At 41.3% G+C, this 19,481-nt stretch overlaps 1 protein-coding gene across 1 annotated transcript in view; it reads left to right on the top strand.

Annotated features, from left to right (window-relative positions):
- The first annotated feature begins 221 nt into the window (after positions 1 to 221).
- fam20cb (FAM20C golgi associated secretory pathway kinase b) overlaps positions 222 to 19,481 on the top strand; it is a 58,631-nt gene continuing 39,371 nt past the window's right edge. The window contains exons 1-3 of the mRNA XM_061028021.1: positions 222 to 1,545; positions 1,694 to 1,869; positions 6,939 to 7,017. Coding sequence (XP_060884004.1) covers positions 983 to 1,545; positions 1,694 to 1,869; positions 6,939 to 7,017 — 818 coding nt within the window. The 5' untranslated portion in view covers positions 222 to 982. The remainder of the gene's footprint in view (positions 1,546 to 1,693; positions 1,870 to 6,938; positions 7,018 to 19,481) is intronic.

Raw genomic sequence — 19,481 nt, 5'->3', positions numbered from 1 at the left:
AAAAGACGCCCTCTTGTTGCACAGCCGGGATGTGCAGGGAGGAATTACTCCGAGAGGAATACAGACGTGCATTTATATGGGCTTCACTTGCTCTCGCTCTCTCTCGCTCTCTCTCTCTCTCTCTCTCTCTCTCTCTCTCTCTCTCTCTCTCCCCTCAGCCAATCTGCGCACAGTGACGCTGCGCAAAAGGCTGGATCTTGCCCTGGCTTCATCATCATATTTAACACACCCACCCACATTCACACATGTTACAAGAGGTGCATTCTCTTATACTAAGAGGTGGCCTGGCCCCCGCGGGAGGATTTTTCTGAACCCCTGTTACCTGTTTTGTTTTGTGTATTCCTTCCTTTGGCTCGCCTCGGGTCTGGTGATCACTCCGGACTGGATGTGAGATAAATTTGCGCGCCGCGGATCGCTGAGTTATAGACGGGATCCAAACACTTTTTCTTGGACTTTCCCCCTCACAACACTACATGGGAAGAAGAGCTGCACTTCCCCGTACATGAAGTCCCAGCTCATCCACGGCTGCTCTCTTCTCCTGCACAGGATCGAGACAGAAACGCGACCCCGAACCTTTTAGATACGGGCGTGTAAAGGGATCGTTTTCGGAGCGTGTGTCAAAAGCTGCTTTTGGGAACACTTGCCTTTAATCATTCTGTGCTTTTCTGCTGAGATATTTCCTGGAAGAGGATGTGGCTTGCGCATATTCACCGCTGGTCTGAGCCCATGCGACCTGCTCTACCTGCACGCTTGCGGATGATTTTGCGCTTCTGAAATCTGGTGAACTCTGATGTTGAAAAACAAAGGCTGAACACTGAATCCTTTACTTAAGACGGCAAGTGGAGATGGCTTCTACGTGTTCAATGTATATTTCATTAGATTGGCGTCCAGTCTAGTTAACATCATCAGCGATGTAGTCAGCCTGTTCATCTGCGTGCTCATCATTTGCAGTAAATACTCACATCTGCTCAAAAGGGAAACCATGAAGATGATTCTCCTGCGCAAATTCCGCTTTCTGATCCTCATGGTGTTTCTCGTGGCGTGCTCCATGCACATCATGATAGACTTGTTACCAAAGCTGGAGAGGCACGGCAACAGCGGTTGCTCCTGCTCGCACACGCCGAGCGAGGAGCCTCAGAACTGGGGGAAGCAGCAGCAGCAGCAGCAGCAGCAGCAGCCGGGCTGGCCTAACAAGCATACCCTGCGGATCCTCCAGGACTTCAGCAACGAGCCCAGCTCTAATGTTTCTTCCCACAGCCTTGAGAGGAGCCCGGTCACAGGGGACAAAAAACAGCAGCAGCAGGCTTACAGGAGGATTGAGCATCCCGGGCAGCAGCAGCAGCAGCAGCGCGATGACAGGAAGAGACAGTTCATCCAGGAGGCGGCTATGGCCAAGAACGTGCCGGTTAAAGGTTCAAGGTTGTCTGCTCTCTATGATCACCCCTTGTATAAAAGATCAGTCCCTGCTCTGACAGACGATGACACGCTATTTAACGTCAACACGGACATCAGATTTGACCCCAAAGCTGCAGAGGATCAAGCATGGTATAGTGTTGTACTTATAAAATCATCTCAAACATTTACTTTTATGCAACAACATTTGTAAAATGTAGTAAGGTTGAGTTCTGTGCAGTCACATTGACAAATAAACCTTTGTCTCTTTATTTGCATTTCCCTCTTCCTCTTCCTCCAGGAACGCTGAAGGCACTGTAGATGAGTTCAGCCCCACAGGTGAGCTGGCCGCTGATTCCTACCCGAACTGGCTCCGCTTCCACATTGGGATTAATCGATACGAGCTGTACTCTAGACACAACCCGGTCATCGAAGCTCTCCTCAAGGACCTGGTCACCCAAAGGATCACCAGTGTGGGTGAGTCATACAGATACAAAGAGGGAGGGGGGGGGGGGGGGGGGGGGTGACTCCATGGCAACAGCAGCCAGAAAGAGGGCTTTAATGCACATGTGGACTGTCTGAATTACACCTTACACAGACAGCACCAAGAAGATTGGGCAGAAAAAGGTTGTTTATGGTTTCAGGATGGTCAAATGTATGCTCATTTTGCTGTGTAACAGTCACTTTCTAGTATCAACACCATATTATTGGATATATAAAGAGCAGCTACAGATTTTCCGAGTCCGAAGACACCTTTAGGACACAAGTACTGCTGGTGTTCATGGGTTCAACCTGGGGCATTTCAGCTATCCAGTGGTGTGGAGTCTCTGTGTACAAATGCAGAGATCAAAGTTCAGTTTAAAGAGACTCCTGTGAAAAACAAAGTCAGCTGTTTTTATTTTTTGATAAGGTTTTTACATAAATTACAACAAAACAGATGGACATGGTCCCTAAAACCCACCATCCACACAACAGTATAATAATAACAATGTCACATACTCATTATGATATCATGAGAATCAGAATCAGGGTTATTACAAGTTGCTTGACATGTACTTGGATTTTGAGTGCTTAATCAACTTGGAAATAAAATAAACTGGGAAACAAAGTAAACTGCAGTATTATTTTTGTCATGAAAATTAAAAAATAGAATGTAACTATCAGTAATATATGAAATATTCACAATTCTACAATTCTACAATTCACTTAGCAGACGCTTTTATCCAAAGCGACGTACATCAGAGAGTAAGTACAACACAAGTAATGATCTAGAAAAAAGGGAACAATGTCAGTAAGAGCAAACGATCAGCTTTGAGTCTGATTGGACACACAGGTGCTGACAGGAAGTGACCAGAGGCAAAGCACAACATTGAGGGCAGTTCTTGAGAGCTCTAATCAGTATAGAAACCGTCTTATAAGTCGTCGTTATCAAACAAAAACCATCGTCACTACCGTCATCATCATCATCAATAATATGGAGACCATCATCATTAAGTTAGTATTCATGAAAGAGCTGGGTCTTTAGCTTTTTCTTAAAGGTGCAATGCACTATAAAGTGTTGTGTGAGCTGTATAGTTAGCTTTGTCATGAGGTGCTGAAAAGGAGGCCAATCAGACCCTTCCTGCTATGTTTAAAGTAAGTTTAATAATTCTGATGAAAAACAATCTTATCCAATTGGATAACATATTAAACGTCCCGAATGAAACGGCACAAAATAAAGCCTAAATCAGGGGTTCCCAAAGATTTCAGCTCGGGACCTCCATAATGACTGAGTGCTAGAGACTGGGGCCCCCCACTGTCCCTTTTGTAGTAATTTATTGTAAAATAGGAAAGGCCAGAAGCAGAACGCAAGTCATCTCCATGTATGAACTGTAAGACTGAGCTGACATACACAATAGGATAAACAGACACTCAGGGGATGTGTGTGTGTGTATTTGTATTCTTAGGGAACAACATACATTGTTGCAGTTATGTGCAAACCTACATTTAAAGGATTTTTTTTCTTACATAGAACTGTAATTTCAGCAAAAATCTTACTTAACGACTATAGTTGTACTTTAATTTCAAGTACTTTGTTGTATGTATTTTCACAGTAATAGGTAAAATATACAATTTAAATCATTGAACTTATTAGGTTATGTGTCAAGACGCCCCAGGGGGTTCCAACCCCCACTTTGGGAACCACTGAAATTATAACAAGTTTACCAAAATGTGTCAAATATGAAGTATAGTCAAAGGAGGGAGAAAACAGCCCATCTAGAACACACAGTATGTCAGTCTTTACAGTAAGCCAAAGGGGAATGTGTGCCTCTAATGTAACTGGGTCTACCGGTTAACAGCAAGAAGAGGTACAGCTAAGTGATGGATAACCGTGCTTCTTGCTGCCACGGGCACAGATGACATTAAAAACACACACACAAGGATTCACGGAGATGGCAATCGGCTGCAGGCTATCGCACAACACCGCTGAATCTGAAAGGCCCGCTGTCATAAAACACCACAATCTTCACTCATGTATCCCTACAAGTAGAATACATCAAGCTGGAGAGAACACCTGGTCTCTATGCAAATCACACAGCCACACATCTCGGTTTGATTCCTATCAAGCGCTTTTCCTTTTTTTTTGCTGCAGAGCTTTCCCTGCAAGTGCAAGCAGATACCTGTCAGAGGCGTTAATCCATGCTAGGCCAGTTATATGGAATCTGTTTCTACTTCTTTTTTCTTTTTTTGGGGGGGGGGGGGGGGGGGGGGGGGGGATTGTCTTTCTTTTTGGCTCGGTACGGCTCCCACATTCCAAGAGTGCTTGTCGACTCAAGGTCGCCCATCTTGCGCTCGGTGTAAGAAGTGATTGCAGATTCCAGGTTCATGTGCCAATAGCAGAACTGTAACAGGCCTCAAGCAAAGATTAAATCTTTATCTAGGAGTGGGATTGGCTTCTTAGAAAACTAGAATCTCTGTCTGGACACTAGAGGAAGAGTTTCTTACTTTCTTTTCTTGTTTTCTCCTCCAGATGTTGCCCAGTTTTCTCCCTCTTGCTTTCTGTGTCAGGCTGGTTGGATAGAGGAAGCCGTTCTCAGGGTCTCTAGCCAGCTAAATACATGGTGGCTTAGTAATTACAGAGCCTTTACACCGGCCTGAGGCAGAATACCAATAGAGGCCAATAGCAGTTGGTTATTATCTAAACTTAAGCATAGGAGTGCTTGGATGCACAACACACTTCTTCTTTTGAGCAGCCTTCATTGATGAAGTCATCGCGTGCGAAAGCAGCAGATCTGATAGAATTGAATATAGATGATAATGAAGACTTTGAAAGCCGAGGTCTACAGTGGAAAACAAGGAGGGTGAACACTTTAGCAGCGTATAGTCTCCACAAAAATACGGGTTGCTTACTCTCAATTGAAATGTCATTTTAACGTTCCCTGCATACAGCTGCCCTGCATGCATGAGTTCCTCACAATAAAAGGTAGATTTCCCTTTTGTTTATAACGCCTCCTACTTCACACAGCAGCAGGTAAAGGCGCACAGAAATAGATTTTTTTAACGTGTATTTTTTTTTCTCATTAAAGTTTCCCTTGTCCTTGTGATTCCTGTTTGTAAGAATAAACGAGAACATTGATTGGAAGGGCACTTTGGCATGAGGCCACCGAAACACTACTTCCAATCGATCAGTTGAAGGAACATCAGGCTCGATAGCTGCCTTGTTCATTTATTTTTTTGTGAATTTGGTCGTGTTTTAGCTCCGTAAGGGTCCTCGCCCAAGCACCGAGCACCAGTCCCACGAGAGCCTTTAGACTGCATTATCATGTTCAGAAAGGGAGAAAACATAAAGGATAGCAGGATGAATAGAAACACAAAGAGACAGAGAGAGAGGGAGAGAGGAGAGAAGAGAGGGAAGAGAAGAGATGGACCCTCTAGAGAATACACTGAGAGAATAAACAGCGCAGCAACCGAGCATCGGCGAGCACTGGCTGTCCTTCACCCCCTCACTCTGCCTTTCCATCAAACAAACACTGTGACATCAGTCCTCAAAGCACAGGCTCTCTCTCTCTCTCTCTCTCTCTCTCTCTCTCTCTCTGTCTCTGTCTCTCGCTCTTTCAAACACATGCATGTGTGCCAATCGCACGCACGGACAGACAAACAAAAGCGGATCTACATGCACACATGCTGGATCACATACACAATAGTGCTCTCCAGATGATAGTTCAGGTGAGCTATTGTCTCGTCTAAAATGTATAATTAAATCAGTGTAAGGCTGTAATAAAGTTTAAAGTAAATGAACAAAATATATATATACATATATATATTTTTTTATAATATATAGTTGGACTAATCCTTGAATGATACTCTACGAGAGTACTGAAATGTAAACTATTACTAAAATGTTTCTAATAGGGTTTTCACACTTTCAGAAAACTCCCAACGCAAACAGCCACATTTTTCACTCAGACTTCAGTCCCCTCTACCAACCAGCCCATCTCTTTCCAAACTCATCACATACTTTTATCAACAACCCTCAGTGACTCGCACAGACTCTACCCATTCAAGTCTTTTCAAGTGACTTCAATGTAAAACCATCGTGGCTGTAGGAGACACCCCCGGGATGTTGACGTAGTATAAAGAGCAAGAAAGTCAACAGATGGAGGAGGTGGATGGACTTTTACCCATACTGAGGTTCATGCCCCATAAAGAAAAAACAAATGTTATAAAAAGCTGTAAGGAAAATATTGTACGGTTGTCATGTCACTTTGGAAAAGTGAATTCATGTGAGTCGCTCCTGTGACATCACGTGACCTACCTAACATAACAAAAATAGTCTTATTCTAAAGCTCACCGAGTAGTTTTTGTGTTAAAAACCAAAACCAAACTAACCATTTCACACATTAAATCAAATGGGTTTTTTTTAAGAAAATGTTTTTTTGAGTAGCCTGAAGATTGAATTACTCCTGAAAACATGAACTAGATTTTTATTAGAAAAGGCAGTAAGTTCTCTGACTTGCTTAAGATGGATTTTTTAAGTAATTGCTACACTAAAAATCATGCTAATCATTAGATTATGGTCCATTTTTAGGCTGCTGGTTGGACAAACTAGTGGGGTAGTAGTTTTGGTCAGTTTGAACTCATTTCTGTATTTTGTGTTTTTTGTTCAATTACGCAAAGCCCCTCTGGAGGTGAAAAAAACCACAACAACTAGCTAAATTGCTAACAGAATGATACATTTTAACCCTGGTTAAAAACATAGTGCACTGACTTATTTTATATAGATATTGAAATTGATGTTGTACTGGCAGCAGCCAAGCTCAATGTAAATCTTTAGTTAGGTTAGTAAACAGCTAACAAGCTAACCCCACTAGCTAATGTAGCTAATCAAATTAGCCCATTGTTTATGTTAAAACTTAACTCTGCAGGGTCGATTTGTGTCAAGGCACAACAGACTGTATGTCCATTACTGAAGCTCATTTCATTGGTGTAACAGTAAAATATTTATGGTCTGGTTGCATCTAGTTAATTATTTGCTAATAGCTGTGTTTTCTCTTTTACTTCTACAGCAATGAAGTCTGGAGGCACTCAGCTCAAACTCATCATGACCTTTCAGAACTACGGCCAGGCTCTCTTTAAACCCATGAAGTAAGTTGTCCTGCTTTTCAGCAAAAAGGCTTTTTTATGTGTTTTGTATGTTCTAAAAAATAGTTCAGAGTTCCTGTGGTTGAACTGTCACCTCCACTGCTCCTCTGCCAGGCAGGAGTCCTCTCTCTGTACACAAAAGCTATCTCTTTAGTATAGAGTTAAAGCTTGACTATGCAGCTTCCTACCTCGACTGACTTCCTTCACAACTCATCTCAACACCTATTCATTCTCCTCACAACATCAATCTCATTTCCTCATTCTCTGCTCTTGCGATATCAAATTGCTTTCATTTCAGAGCAACCTTGATATTTGATTGAAGGCCAACATCATTCTGCTGTGTCAGAGGCAGGCGTTGAGTAGGCATTTCACCTCGCAGGGCTGTGCAGATGACACTGCATGTCTTTCAGAGGCCGTGTTGGCCGTCCTCAGCCCTCAGGCAACTCTGACTGTGTCGTTTTATGACCGATTCCTCTGATCAATTTCTGTTGTTTTTGAAAATGTCACACTAGCCATGGTGCTAAATGTCACCGTTTTGTGATTTGTGTGCTTGCTTGCTGTAGCTTTTAGGTGCTCATAACCCAATGGAGTCCTTAACAAATTTGGGACCAATGACCTTTGGAAACCTTTTACTTCTTTTTTTTGTGAACAGGTACAAATCTGTATTATTATTTAATGTTAATTGTCCGTCTTTACAGTTTTGCTGTGGTAGTTTATCATCATACTAGCTGATGACAGCAAAGACGACACTTTGTTCCAGAGTATTTATATTGGATGGATTGCCAAGACATTTCTACTTATGTCCATGCAGCCTGATGACTTATCCAAGACTGTTAAAATACATTTTTACAATTTCATTAACACACACATTCATGTTCACTTTATATACTTTTCATGTAGAAAAGCTAATTTCTTTCTCTACTTGTTAAACTAAGTGTGCTAGCATTGTCATTCGGATAATGTTAGCATGATGATGTTAGCATTTAGCTCAAATCACTTCTGTGTCAAAGAATCAGTTAAACTGAAAATTTAATTATCAGAAAACACTTAGACAACAGCCTTTTTAATTGCTTTTTGAATAAAAGTTAACAAATAGTAAGACTAGCAACACCAGCGCACAGTCCAAGTTAATGTCCTTGCTGAATGTGGCACCACATTGCTTTGGTCGATTGTTTATGTGCCAGTTTTGTTCCAAAAATCGAAACCAAACTCAGATGTGAGGAAAGTAAAGGACACAAATACTAGTTATCAGAAAATGTTTTTTTACTTAAATGTACATATGTGAAACACAGAGAGGCAGTCAGCGAGGGCGTGCAGTAAGCCAAACCAACAACACAGCAACACAAAGAGAGCAAGACTGGAAAGCATCCACACACTAAGGCGACAATGACAATCTGGCTGAGGGCTGCTGGAAACACAGGGGTATATATACAGGTCAGACTAATTACAAAATGAGACACAGGTGTGTTGGGACACAAGGCAGTAAACAGAACACTGGCAGACGTAACACTGGATATAATACAAAAGCACCAGGATTACAGAGCAAATCACAAAGTGAACACAGAACACATGAAAAAGCCGATTAATTGAGCTGCTCTTATAAGATGCCATCCATCCACTGTGCTGGTTAACACCTGGGCAGAGTGAATGATTTATGTTTCCCTTTGCTTTGGGTATCGTTTGATTTCATAACCATATTAAAATCACCTCCCATGATAGTTATTCCCTTGGCCTCCAGAACAAGTATCCACAGAAGGTTGACTATCAATTCTGGATCATGTCCTGGTGGGTTGTAAACATTCAAAAGTGTGACTGGTTATGTCATTTTCTATGTTCCCTATCACTAATACATAACGCCCTTCTTTATCTACTACATTTTTTTCAACTTTGAATGGGACATGCCTTTGAATAAGGGTAGCAACCCCTCTTTTGCTGTGCAATAGGATGAAGCAAATACCTGAGCTGACATTAATTTCCCAAGTTTATGATGTTCAACCTTATTGAGATGTGTTGATGTAGGAATATTATATCACCCATTTTTTTTTCAAGCTTTGCAGGATTCTTTTTCTTTTAATCACATTATTAAGGCCATTTGTGTTCTGTGAAACTATTGTTATTTCATTCATTATGGTCCATATTTATTTTTTACTTTTGTTTCTTTGTGCATATTTTTTTCGCTTTTATTTTTGCTCCTTGCAGTACCAGATTTTTCACTTTTACTCTTCTTTTGTCTATGTCCCCATGTAACCAACGTAAACCAATTCAAGTAACACATAAAGAAAATGAAAAAAAAGAAAAAAGAAGGGAATTGACTAGTTGCAGTTGGCAGTGTTACACCTTAATGTGGGTTGACATTAAAAATATGAATAATTAGTTAACTGGCTAATTCTGGTGCCTACTAGCGATATATATATAACGCACGTGAACATGCAGCCTCACCAAGCTGTAAGCATAGCTGTAGAATGTAGTCGTCTTGTTGAATATACTGTATAACTAATGATTTGGACCTATTGAGGTCTTCTTAGTTAGTATCTGAAATAAATTGAAAATGGAGCCAAAAAGGATCATGACCAGTTTTTGCGCAGTAAGTATTGTAATAGTGAATTTACCAGCGTAGTTTTAAAGTTGAATTAATGCTACATATTTGTTTTAATGGCTAACTCTAGCTACATGCAGCAGCCTCTCGGGTATCTCTCTTGCTAACCCAGGTAGTACATAATTTGTCATTATTTCCCCTGAGCTGGCTCTCTCTCTAATGGTGCCAGATATAATTGGTGGCAGCTTTGTGATCCAACCGCCTTTGTTCTTCGCCTCATCTTTCCTTTCAATCCTCTTCCAGTTGTGATACGAGAACATCAATCCAAGTTCAGCATATCGTTAATGTCATTAAGGTGAAGAGTCGCAAAAGCTCTGCACTCCCTGTAATACTCCCTGGCTTAACTTGTAGAGGATTTAAGTCTACCCCAAAACTGCCACACTGGTAGGGACTGTGTAATATTTGATTAATTCACATTTCCTTTATCCACACTGTCATATTTAGACGATAACACACCCCAAGAGAAGTGCTCTTTGCTCCTAATCCCTCCTCGATTGGTGGATTTAAATGTCACCCGTCCTTTGTTACGGTGATTGTAATTTAATTGTGGGTTAATGGTTTCTACACAGGCTGTTGTCTGGCCCCCTACATGTCAGCGTGGAGAGTGGGGTTAAGCCTGGGGATGATAGGTATAGCGAGGTTTTCCGTGGGAGGAAAAGCTATTCAGAGACTGTTGTAATTACTGCTTCAATCGTGCCACACTAAGTCAGGCCAGACGCAACAAGCCTGAAATCATCCTGACAGGCCGGGGGAAGAGGAGGGACGAGAACGAGGAGGGAGGAGAAGAAGAAGAAGAAGAAGAAGATGAAGGGATGAGAGAGGAAGGAGGAGAGGTGAGGGGGCAAGGACTAGAGGAGAAAGAGTGGGGTGGGGAAGGGAGACGGGCGATGGGATGGGGGCAGAGAGTGTTGTCGATACACACACACAGAGTCAACATCCACAGATAATCTCAGTGCCTCGAATTTGAACCCATACGGAAATGTGAAATGACATTTTCTGAGAAAAGCACGGGGGTGATGGGGTTGGATGTAAATCTGTTGCTTGACAGTTGTGGTTGTCAGATCTGCCTTTATGTTTGATAATCCTGAAGAATGAAGGGGGGGCTTTTTTTCCCAACTCCTGCTTGACTGCGCTTGACTTTAACAAAATAGGGCAACTCACGCTGGCATGTGTGTGTTGTGCTCATTTGGTCTGCAATCAAGGTCTTGACAGATTTGCACTGTCATTCCTGCTATGTACATGATTTCCCCTCGCAGAGATCCCCACATACGCACACACACACACACACATGCACACCCACTTAACACCCAACATCATCTACTCGTTTCCAAATCTGCTGGTGTGTTTCCACATGGTGCATCAAAGAGACAGGGGCTGAGAGATCAAAGACTTCTCTGGCTGTGCTTCTCTGCTCGGCTCCTCTCGACTCTGATGCAAATGTATTGCCAGGCAATCATGCAGCGAAGGCAGGCAGAGAGGCAAGAATGCATGTGGTGACGATCGACCCTCCAACCATCCATATCTGTGGAGCCCTGCACTCTCACTTTATCTGGTCTTTTTCCTCATTCTTAATATTCTCCACCAGTCTCTGCAACTCCTCCTTTTCTATCTCGAACGTGCTTTAATGAATGACACAGATGAAGAAATCCATTAACAGGCGTGTTGTATCAATCCTTAGTTATTCTTTCTTCTCTTTTTCTTTTCTTTCTTCTTTTTTTCTGATGAAGCTACTGTGGTCAGTGTCTGTATTTGTGTCTGTATTTCTGAACTGAAACCAATATTACAATTCTTGCCAAACCAATAGTTTAAAATCCAAAATACTTTTCTGTGCAAAATGACAAAAAGCAGTAACTCCTTACAATTAAGAAGCTCGAAACCAAAGAAAAATGTCTGACATTTCTTCTTTAAAAAAAAAGGATTCATTGAATGTCAGAATGTTCTGCAACTCATTTTTTTTCAAGGAGACATTTTGATTTATTGTTGCAGCTCAACATTTGGTCCTGTGTGGTTTCAAATACCGAGATTTCATCACCTTCGACTGAATTAAGACTTCACAAAAGTACCTGTCCACTATGATGTAACAGATGAATCAGGCCACTAAATGGCTGTCTGCGGTCCAGTTTTCCAGACATGGAATAAACATGCTCTTAACTGGTCTGACACTGACATTGCTTTGTAATGACTGTTAAGACTACAGGCTTTAAGGGATTGCACTTTTAAAGAAGTCCAGCCCTGTGTTGCATAAGAAGACAAATGAAAACAACATCATTGTGCTTTGTGTCACAACTACTGCATTGTAACCTGAATAAAGCTTGTGAGTTTGATGACTAAGCTCGATTATCATCCTCTGCATTATGTTATTCCCCTGCATGACACAACTGGACTATCTCTGGATTGTGGGACTAAAGCATTTCTGCTTTATTCACCATAAACAAACACTTTTCAGTGTCAGGTTGGGACTTAAAATAATAATTTGTGTGCAAAAAACCCCACATATTATTCACATTATTCTCAAACATACAGAACGAATAGATGGGGTATCAACATTTAATCTATAATATCTTAATAATATAATACACAGATATCCTTTGTAGGAACAGGAAAAACAAAAAAAAAACAATGCTAGTGGTCCTGAGCACGTAATTATGAAGCATGCTTTGTTTACAAGTCAGGTGGACAGGTGGGGGAAACAAAAAAAAAAAAGGGGGGGGGGGGGGGGGGGCCCGCAATCGAGCCCACGTCCACAAATCAGGGAACTACACAGAGAACATGACAGCTACTTTACTGACTTTGTGGCTTATTTTGAGTCATTTTAGTCAGATACAGCTTGAACACTCCGGGATTTCTCGATAATGGAAGGCTGTCCGTTGTGTCCCAGTGCTTGTTCTCGTGCATGAAGTATACCGTGCCAGGGTCAAGGAAGTGATCGGAGCACTCACACTAGTCAAACGAAATGGACTTTAGGGGTGAAGATTGCCTAGTGTAAGAAACCTGGTTTCAATGCTCACAGTGCTAACATAACAAATTCAAAAGGGAGCTAATATTTATATTATTAACACCAGAATTATTATAATTTTTAAGACAAGCAAGATTGATATTATTTCTTGAAAGTTTTTGATACATCCAACCAAATATAATATACCAGTCTACTATTTGTGTTTACTCACATTAAAGATACAGATTTATTTTAAGAACTTTCATGTAGATTAATGAATGTGTCACATGTTTAGAGTACAATATTAACCTCTTGAAATGCCCCTCATTATTATGGATAACAAAAAAAAAGGACCTAGAATGGAACTTTGAGGGACACCAAAAGAGCAATCATAAAATATTATTTTTCTATTATATCCTGTACATGATCTTATTTTGTTGTCTTGCTCTGACTACCTCACTTTCTCTTTTTCTTTGATTACAAGAAAATTGTTATTGTTACACATTGACAATAGTGTAAATTGTTCTCAATGCGTGTGAAAGCTAACTAGACCTTTCCAAACAGCTATACCAATTTGGACTGTCCTTGCCAGCAGCCATTATGAAACTGACAACAGCATGAGACTGGACTGTTAGCCGATGGCAGTATTACTCTGTAGTGCTGTGGGAGAATAAATGTCTCGTGTTCTTTGAAAAGGTACAGTTCCTGTGGGAGAACTGCTCCGGCAACCAAACATTTTGTACCTTCAGAAGCTTACCCTCAAGTTAAAACGATACTAATACTGTGCCTTTTGCTGTCAGAAATGGCTATGTACCCTTAAGCACAATAGAAACGTATGCATGAAAGGACCACCGGGGACCTTTGTTACATGCATCACTTTGTACAGAAATAAACCTTCGCTGCACGGCGTGTTTGAGTTCCAGCTGTAGTCTCATACCTTACAGTGCTTTGAAGCTTTAGTGTGGTGAATCCTGCGTAAAAAAAATCTTTTGATTTTCTTCTTCTTCTTTCTCTCTTCTTTCTTCACTTTTTTTTGTCATTTGCACTTTATGCTGGCAGCTCGGATTAACGATATGAATTTTTACAGTTTCAAAGCACACAAAGCACAGAGATCATGAGCGCAGATGATCGAAGAGAGAAGGTGGAAGGGATGATTAGTGATATGATGATGGTCTTCCGTTCCCTCCTGCTGCCACTTCATTTGTATCGCTTGTCCATCAGCTGACTGTTGGCTCAGTCACACACTAATCAATCCAAGTATTCCTAGAAGAGATATCTGCTCTTTCCGCTGCTTCTCGACCACAGAGCGATCCATATCAGTGCTTAGTTGGGTTTGTGAGTCATTTTTGATTGACACGTCTAGGAGACAAGAGACAGGAGTCACATAATGTCACCTCGTTTGTGTCGATAACATATTGACAAGGGCCTGGAGGAAAACGTCTGTGTGAACTGTGAAATATTAGGTGCGAAATTGGCTGCATGGCTGAGTTGATGTTGTGTCATCAAGCTGCATATGTTCTGGGAGGTGAAAGAGTAAGATTGAAGCAGCTTTGTGGGAACATGGGGTGGGCATGTCTCAACGAAACCCCTTTATATTCTTGCTTAAAGCTGCCCAGATTTGTCCCCAAATAAGGCACAGACTGAACAGGGCGAGACTGATCAAAGACAGATGGATTGTTCCTATATGTTCCCGACAAAAGAATGTCAAACAACCTGACGTCCCTGTGCCTACTCATATTTTCTTTACAGTTTGTGTCGGTTTGGCTGATTGTTTGTCAGAGAGTGTGCATGGGCGCTTGTTTACTGTGTGATGTCGTATTCACAAGGTCCTCCGTGCCTCTGCTTTGACTTTGAGTCAGGAAATAAAGGGATGAACTGCCTCAGGACAAGTCATTCAGAGCGCAGATGATGAGTGCAGCTCGGGTAGGAAATAGAGGAAATTTCACAGCAGCACAGTGGCAACGCTCGAGAGGGGGGGGGGGTAGACATTAACCCTTTAAGTGCTGGCTATACTGCAGCAGCTACATAGTCACACAACAGAGGTATTTAAACACTATAGTTATTGGAATTAAGCAGTAGATACAGTTATTAAACCCTTTACTGCACACAATTATATACAGTAGGTATCACATTAAAGAGCTCAATGTTGAATGTGTTTGCATCAATTACACGCCTGCTTATGGTTATATATGAGCAGTTTCTATACTTAAATCTTCACAGTTATCTCCATACACACACACACACATAAACATATCATTTAGAAAATCGTTTTATCTCTGCAGTCACACACATCTCGCATCCAACACATTCAACTATCTTATTTATGAAAATGAGTCTGTATGGACTGTAAACACAATATGCCGTGCACACGCTCCATGTCTTAAACATAACACTTGGGGATCATAAAAAATAAAAATAGAAGAATATTATAATTGCCTGTAAACGCACAGGTCGGCCTCGGGAAATATTACAGTTCTCTTCTTTTCTGTTGTAAAACCGGTTCAGTTGAATAATTAATCTCAAATAACGGCCACCGTAGAGATGTGCGATTTAGCAGCACTTCAGGCTCTGCGCTCTGCTCTCCGCTTAATGTTTTGATTGTTCCCTCCTGTTTTATAATTGTTTCCAGGGTGTTTTTATGCACTGTGCCAAGGCGGATATTAAGACGTTCATGGGAAAATTGTTGGTGGGAAAATAGTGATTTGAAGTGCTCAGTTTAAAGAAATTCTTACCAAAAATAATCCCAAACAAAAAAACACAAACACATGCACCAGTCTCTACTTGAATACTGTCGATGAAATAGCTGCACATATTTGTCAGTGCAGCAGAGTGATGATCAAATAGGAGCCCTCAGGCTTAGTAATCTGACCCCCTTACTGTGTCCCCTGCAGAGACTGTGACACACTGCAGGCCACTGGTGCATCATGATCATGTAGAGTTCTGTGTTGTTGTTCTTAGCAAACACAGAAAAGAAGAAAATGGATAAAAACAGAAATAATCCACCAATAACATTATTTGGGACAATACCATCGTAATATATCTTTTAGAGATGTTCTAATCACGGCATATTGAAATCTGTGTGTTCCTTTTTGTGTTCTAATTTGTTGGTCAGTTTGAACACAGGAGTTATAAAAGTCTGTTTACAATAAAGACATTACATGAAATGAATGAATAACAAGATTACACATTGTTGAAAATTACGAGAAGTTGTATGCTTTATTTGTGATATATGATATGTAATGTGAAGGGGAATGTTGAAAGATGTGCAGAAGGTACGGACCCCTGTCAGAGGCTGAGGCTATATGGGGGGGTCATTGGCATTGCACAGTTTGGGAACCCCTGCTTTACTTTTCTATAGCCTGGACACCACACTTCTTCAGCTGTACTCTTACTTGATGAAGTTGCAAGAGAAAAAATGCGCTTATTAGACAGATGCTAAAAATAGCTTCGATGTGACAAAGATGTAAAAAAAAATATATATATACATAATTTGCAAGACAAGGTCTGGTTAGAGATACCTGATCTGATATGCATTGTTCAAAATGTGCTGAAAAGTAAAACTGCTTAGAATTATTCCTCCTCTTGTTAAAAATAAGTAGCACAACTGAATTGATCCATATTGTAGCCTGTAAGGACTTCAATGCAAAATGTGTCATTCAGAGGCCAGCTTCTTATAAATCATCTTTCTCTGTTTTCAAGTAGATGGTCAACACCAGACCAGGCGGCATTGTGCACAGTTTTAACACATAAAGGTGATGAATTAGAGGTCTTTCTGTACACAATGATTAAGCATGGTGCTGCACTTAAAGGCTTTGTAGACCCCTATCACTTCCTCTTAAAGTCTGCAAAATGAACCACTTTCCTGTACTGTATGTGTGAGGGACATCATTTCTGCAGGACAAATATAACCCCGCTCTGGCTTGCTGTGTTAAAGTGGTGGAGGACCTTATTTACCAAGCACATGAAGCTGTGAAAAACCCTGTAATTAAAAATAAAGGGTTAACTGGCCGGCTGCAATAAAAACCTCTTAAAAAAGGGGCTGAAGTTGCCATGGTAATGCACCAGAAAGCAGTGCAGACCTATGGCCCAAAATGCTGCAGAAAAACATGCTAAAAAAAAACCCAGAAGCTTATGACAACTAATCTATGGTCTGTGGGGAGTGGCATGTAGCACATTGTAATAATCTGTTAATGTACTGTTGGCACTCTGCCATCTACAGTAATCAGCCGTCGTGATTTATGGGGAACGTAGATATTATTAAGCCGGAGATGTTTTCCTCGGTAATGTATTCTAAAACACTGTGCCAGTTTTAATCAGTGTGAGTTGATTAGCATAATCGTTAAGTTTGACACGTCTGTCAGATGCTATACCACACACTGCTTTTTCTTCTTCTACCCTTTTTTTTTACACGCTCTCTTTTTTTTTTTGAAAACTCAACATCAGCATCCAGCTGTTGCACAACTTTTTCATCCTGCAATGCTGTCGCTGCGGTGAGATGTGTGTGTGTAGGAGCGTGTGTGTGTAACAGTTTTACCTTCTCCTTTTGAAGAATTTGGACACACACAGACTTCCAATCTGTCATATAAATTTTTACACAAGTTTCCTAGAAGACAGTAAGCGGTCATACTTCTCTTGTCTTTCTGCGTTGATCTGTGTGTCTGTAAGTGTGTGTGTGTTCCCTCAACATTGATACTGTTATGGCAAATTCCATGCAGGCCTCGCTCGGGCCTTCCAGGGGGCAGAATTTGTCTTGATGATATTATCAGTCAGCTGCCACCCCCTTCAGGTAAATGTTATCGGCTCTAATGTTGTGCTGAAGGAGCGATAACACAGTGTTGCAGCCAGCAGAAATGACAAGCCCAGCATCCAATCTGCATATCAAAGCCTCGGCTAAATTCCTCTGCCATCTGTGTGAGTGCACGATTGTGTGTTTGTGCGTGCCAGAGATTTTTTTACACTTTTGCATTTTAAACACCGCTTCTCTGCAGTCTCAGAGGCAACTTGTTCCCGGCCCGTTACAATCACAGTTCATCACTGATAAACTCAGTCATTGTTTCTCAGAAAACAACAAAAAGAAGCTTAATTACTCGCCCAAAAAGATATCAGAGAAAACCTGCTCCAGCTCTGTGTTTTTTGTGAAGAGTGTGCGCTTGGATACCATCTGTCATCTTGTCTCTCTTTGCTTTGAAGGAGCTGTCACTCCAAGACAGACTTTACTCTCTCTCTCTCTCTCTCTCTCTCTCTCTCTCTCTCTCTCTCTCTCTCTCTCTCTCTCTCTCTCTCTCTGTGGACACAGAACACCTCAGCAGCTGATGGGACAATCACAGCAGACATTGATTTTAGTGGTCCAGCTGCACTGCTGTTTTTTTTGACGGAGCAGATGAGCGGCCTGCTTCAGACAGGGAAACGAGCCTTGTCATATAATTCACATTGTCAATAAAACAAAAAGAGAGCAAAAGAAGGGTGTCATGTTACCTCGATTTGAAACTAAATTTTTTTGATTGAAGTTGAAATACAAACGCTTCTTGTGCAAAGGTAATATTCATGAGGATAAAAAAAAGTGACTTTCAACAAGAATGCACAAGATGTCACAGTTGTTTTTGACAGTATATGATGTTTTTTTTCTGCAGGGCCAATCCTTGTTTTTCCACATTTTTGGATTTGGTTTGTTTAGTCTCATGCTGCGTGGTTACAAGCAAACCAGAGCTTCTAAACAGAAAACACTCATTTTCTGGACTGAGGTCTGGAAACCTGTCATCCTCCAAAATGTTGGCCGCAGAGTGAGACTAAATAAATCTAACTGGAATTCCTTTTAATTCAGCCAAAAGTCATGGACTAATTTACTTTTTCGTGCTGCTTATACGCTGTCAGAGCATGTGAAGGCATAAAACATCATCTTTGGATTCCATTTAAAACCTTTTGTGTCTGTGGTTGTTTTGGTGATACTTTTTTTTTCACTTCTTAGAAACGGCATGTCAGCCTGTTGTTGGTTAAGGTTACTTGAGCCTGAATGTTCTGGACCAAACGCTGAAAAATGTTCACACAGTTTGACGGAACTACGCCAAAGTGTGTTTGGCGCGAAAGTGCCGCAGGTCTCATAAATCATAGAAGAAGAATGTGCTTTGATTTTGCAGTGAAAGAGAAATGTTCTACCTTTAAAAGAAATGAAGCAAACGCTCCATGCTTTAACTTTTTGTTTTTGATCAGAGAGCTTCGATGGCCTGGAGAAAACAGCGTGATCTGTGGTTCATATAAAGCACACAGTGTCTGTTATCCTGCCACAGGGCGAGACAGCTCTTACGTTTACAGTAGTATTCAATGTGTGTGTGTGTGTGTGTGTGTGTGTGTGTGTGTGTGTGTGTGTGTGTGTGTGTGTGTGTGTGTGTGTGTTTTGTGGTGTGTTGGAGCTTCAGTCTGGTCTGCAGAGCTCGAGGATTTCTCCTGTGATCTTCCTCTTTGCTTTCTGTCCTCACCCTCACTCGCCCATTAAAGCTTCCCGTCTTTTCCTCGCTGTCCCCGGCGGCAGAAACTGATCCCTTTTTATAAGCTGTAGTTAGTGTCAGGGAAAACACCTTAGGGGGATCATTAGACCGTAATAAAGCAGGAGGTAAAATACCATGTTCAGCCGTCACTTTTCAACATTCCTGATTGTCAGGTTTAATTGTGTAGCTCCTCAAGGTTTTTTTTTTCTTACCGTATTTATCTCATTTCTTCGGCTGACCCTTCACCTCTCACTTTCAGCAGATGGACACTTTGTCTAATTAGGCTTTCTCTCTGGCGCTCTGAGGGGGGGCGTTCAGGAGCGTGGCATTACGAGGGCATGTTGTGATACGTAATTAGCAAACAGTAAAGTGGACGTCTAAGGTTATGGTGGGAAAGAGGTTACATGAAGCACAGCTGTAATTGTCATGTCTATGTGCACATTTTTGTTTTGTA

The sequence above is a fragment of the Labrus mixtus genome, chromosome 21 (genome assembly GCF_963584025.1).
Source record: "Labrus mixtus chromosome 21, fLabMix1.1, whole genome shotgun sequence".
Lineage (NCBI taxonomy): Eukaryota > Metazoa > Chordata > Actinopteri > Labriformes > Labridae > Labrus > Labrus mixtus.
The sequence above is the reverse complement of the archived record's forward strand: the minus strand, read 5'-3'. Positions and strand labels throughout refer to the sequence as shown.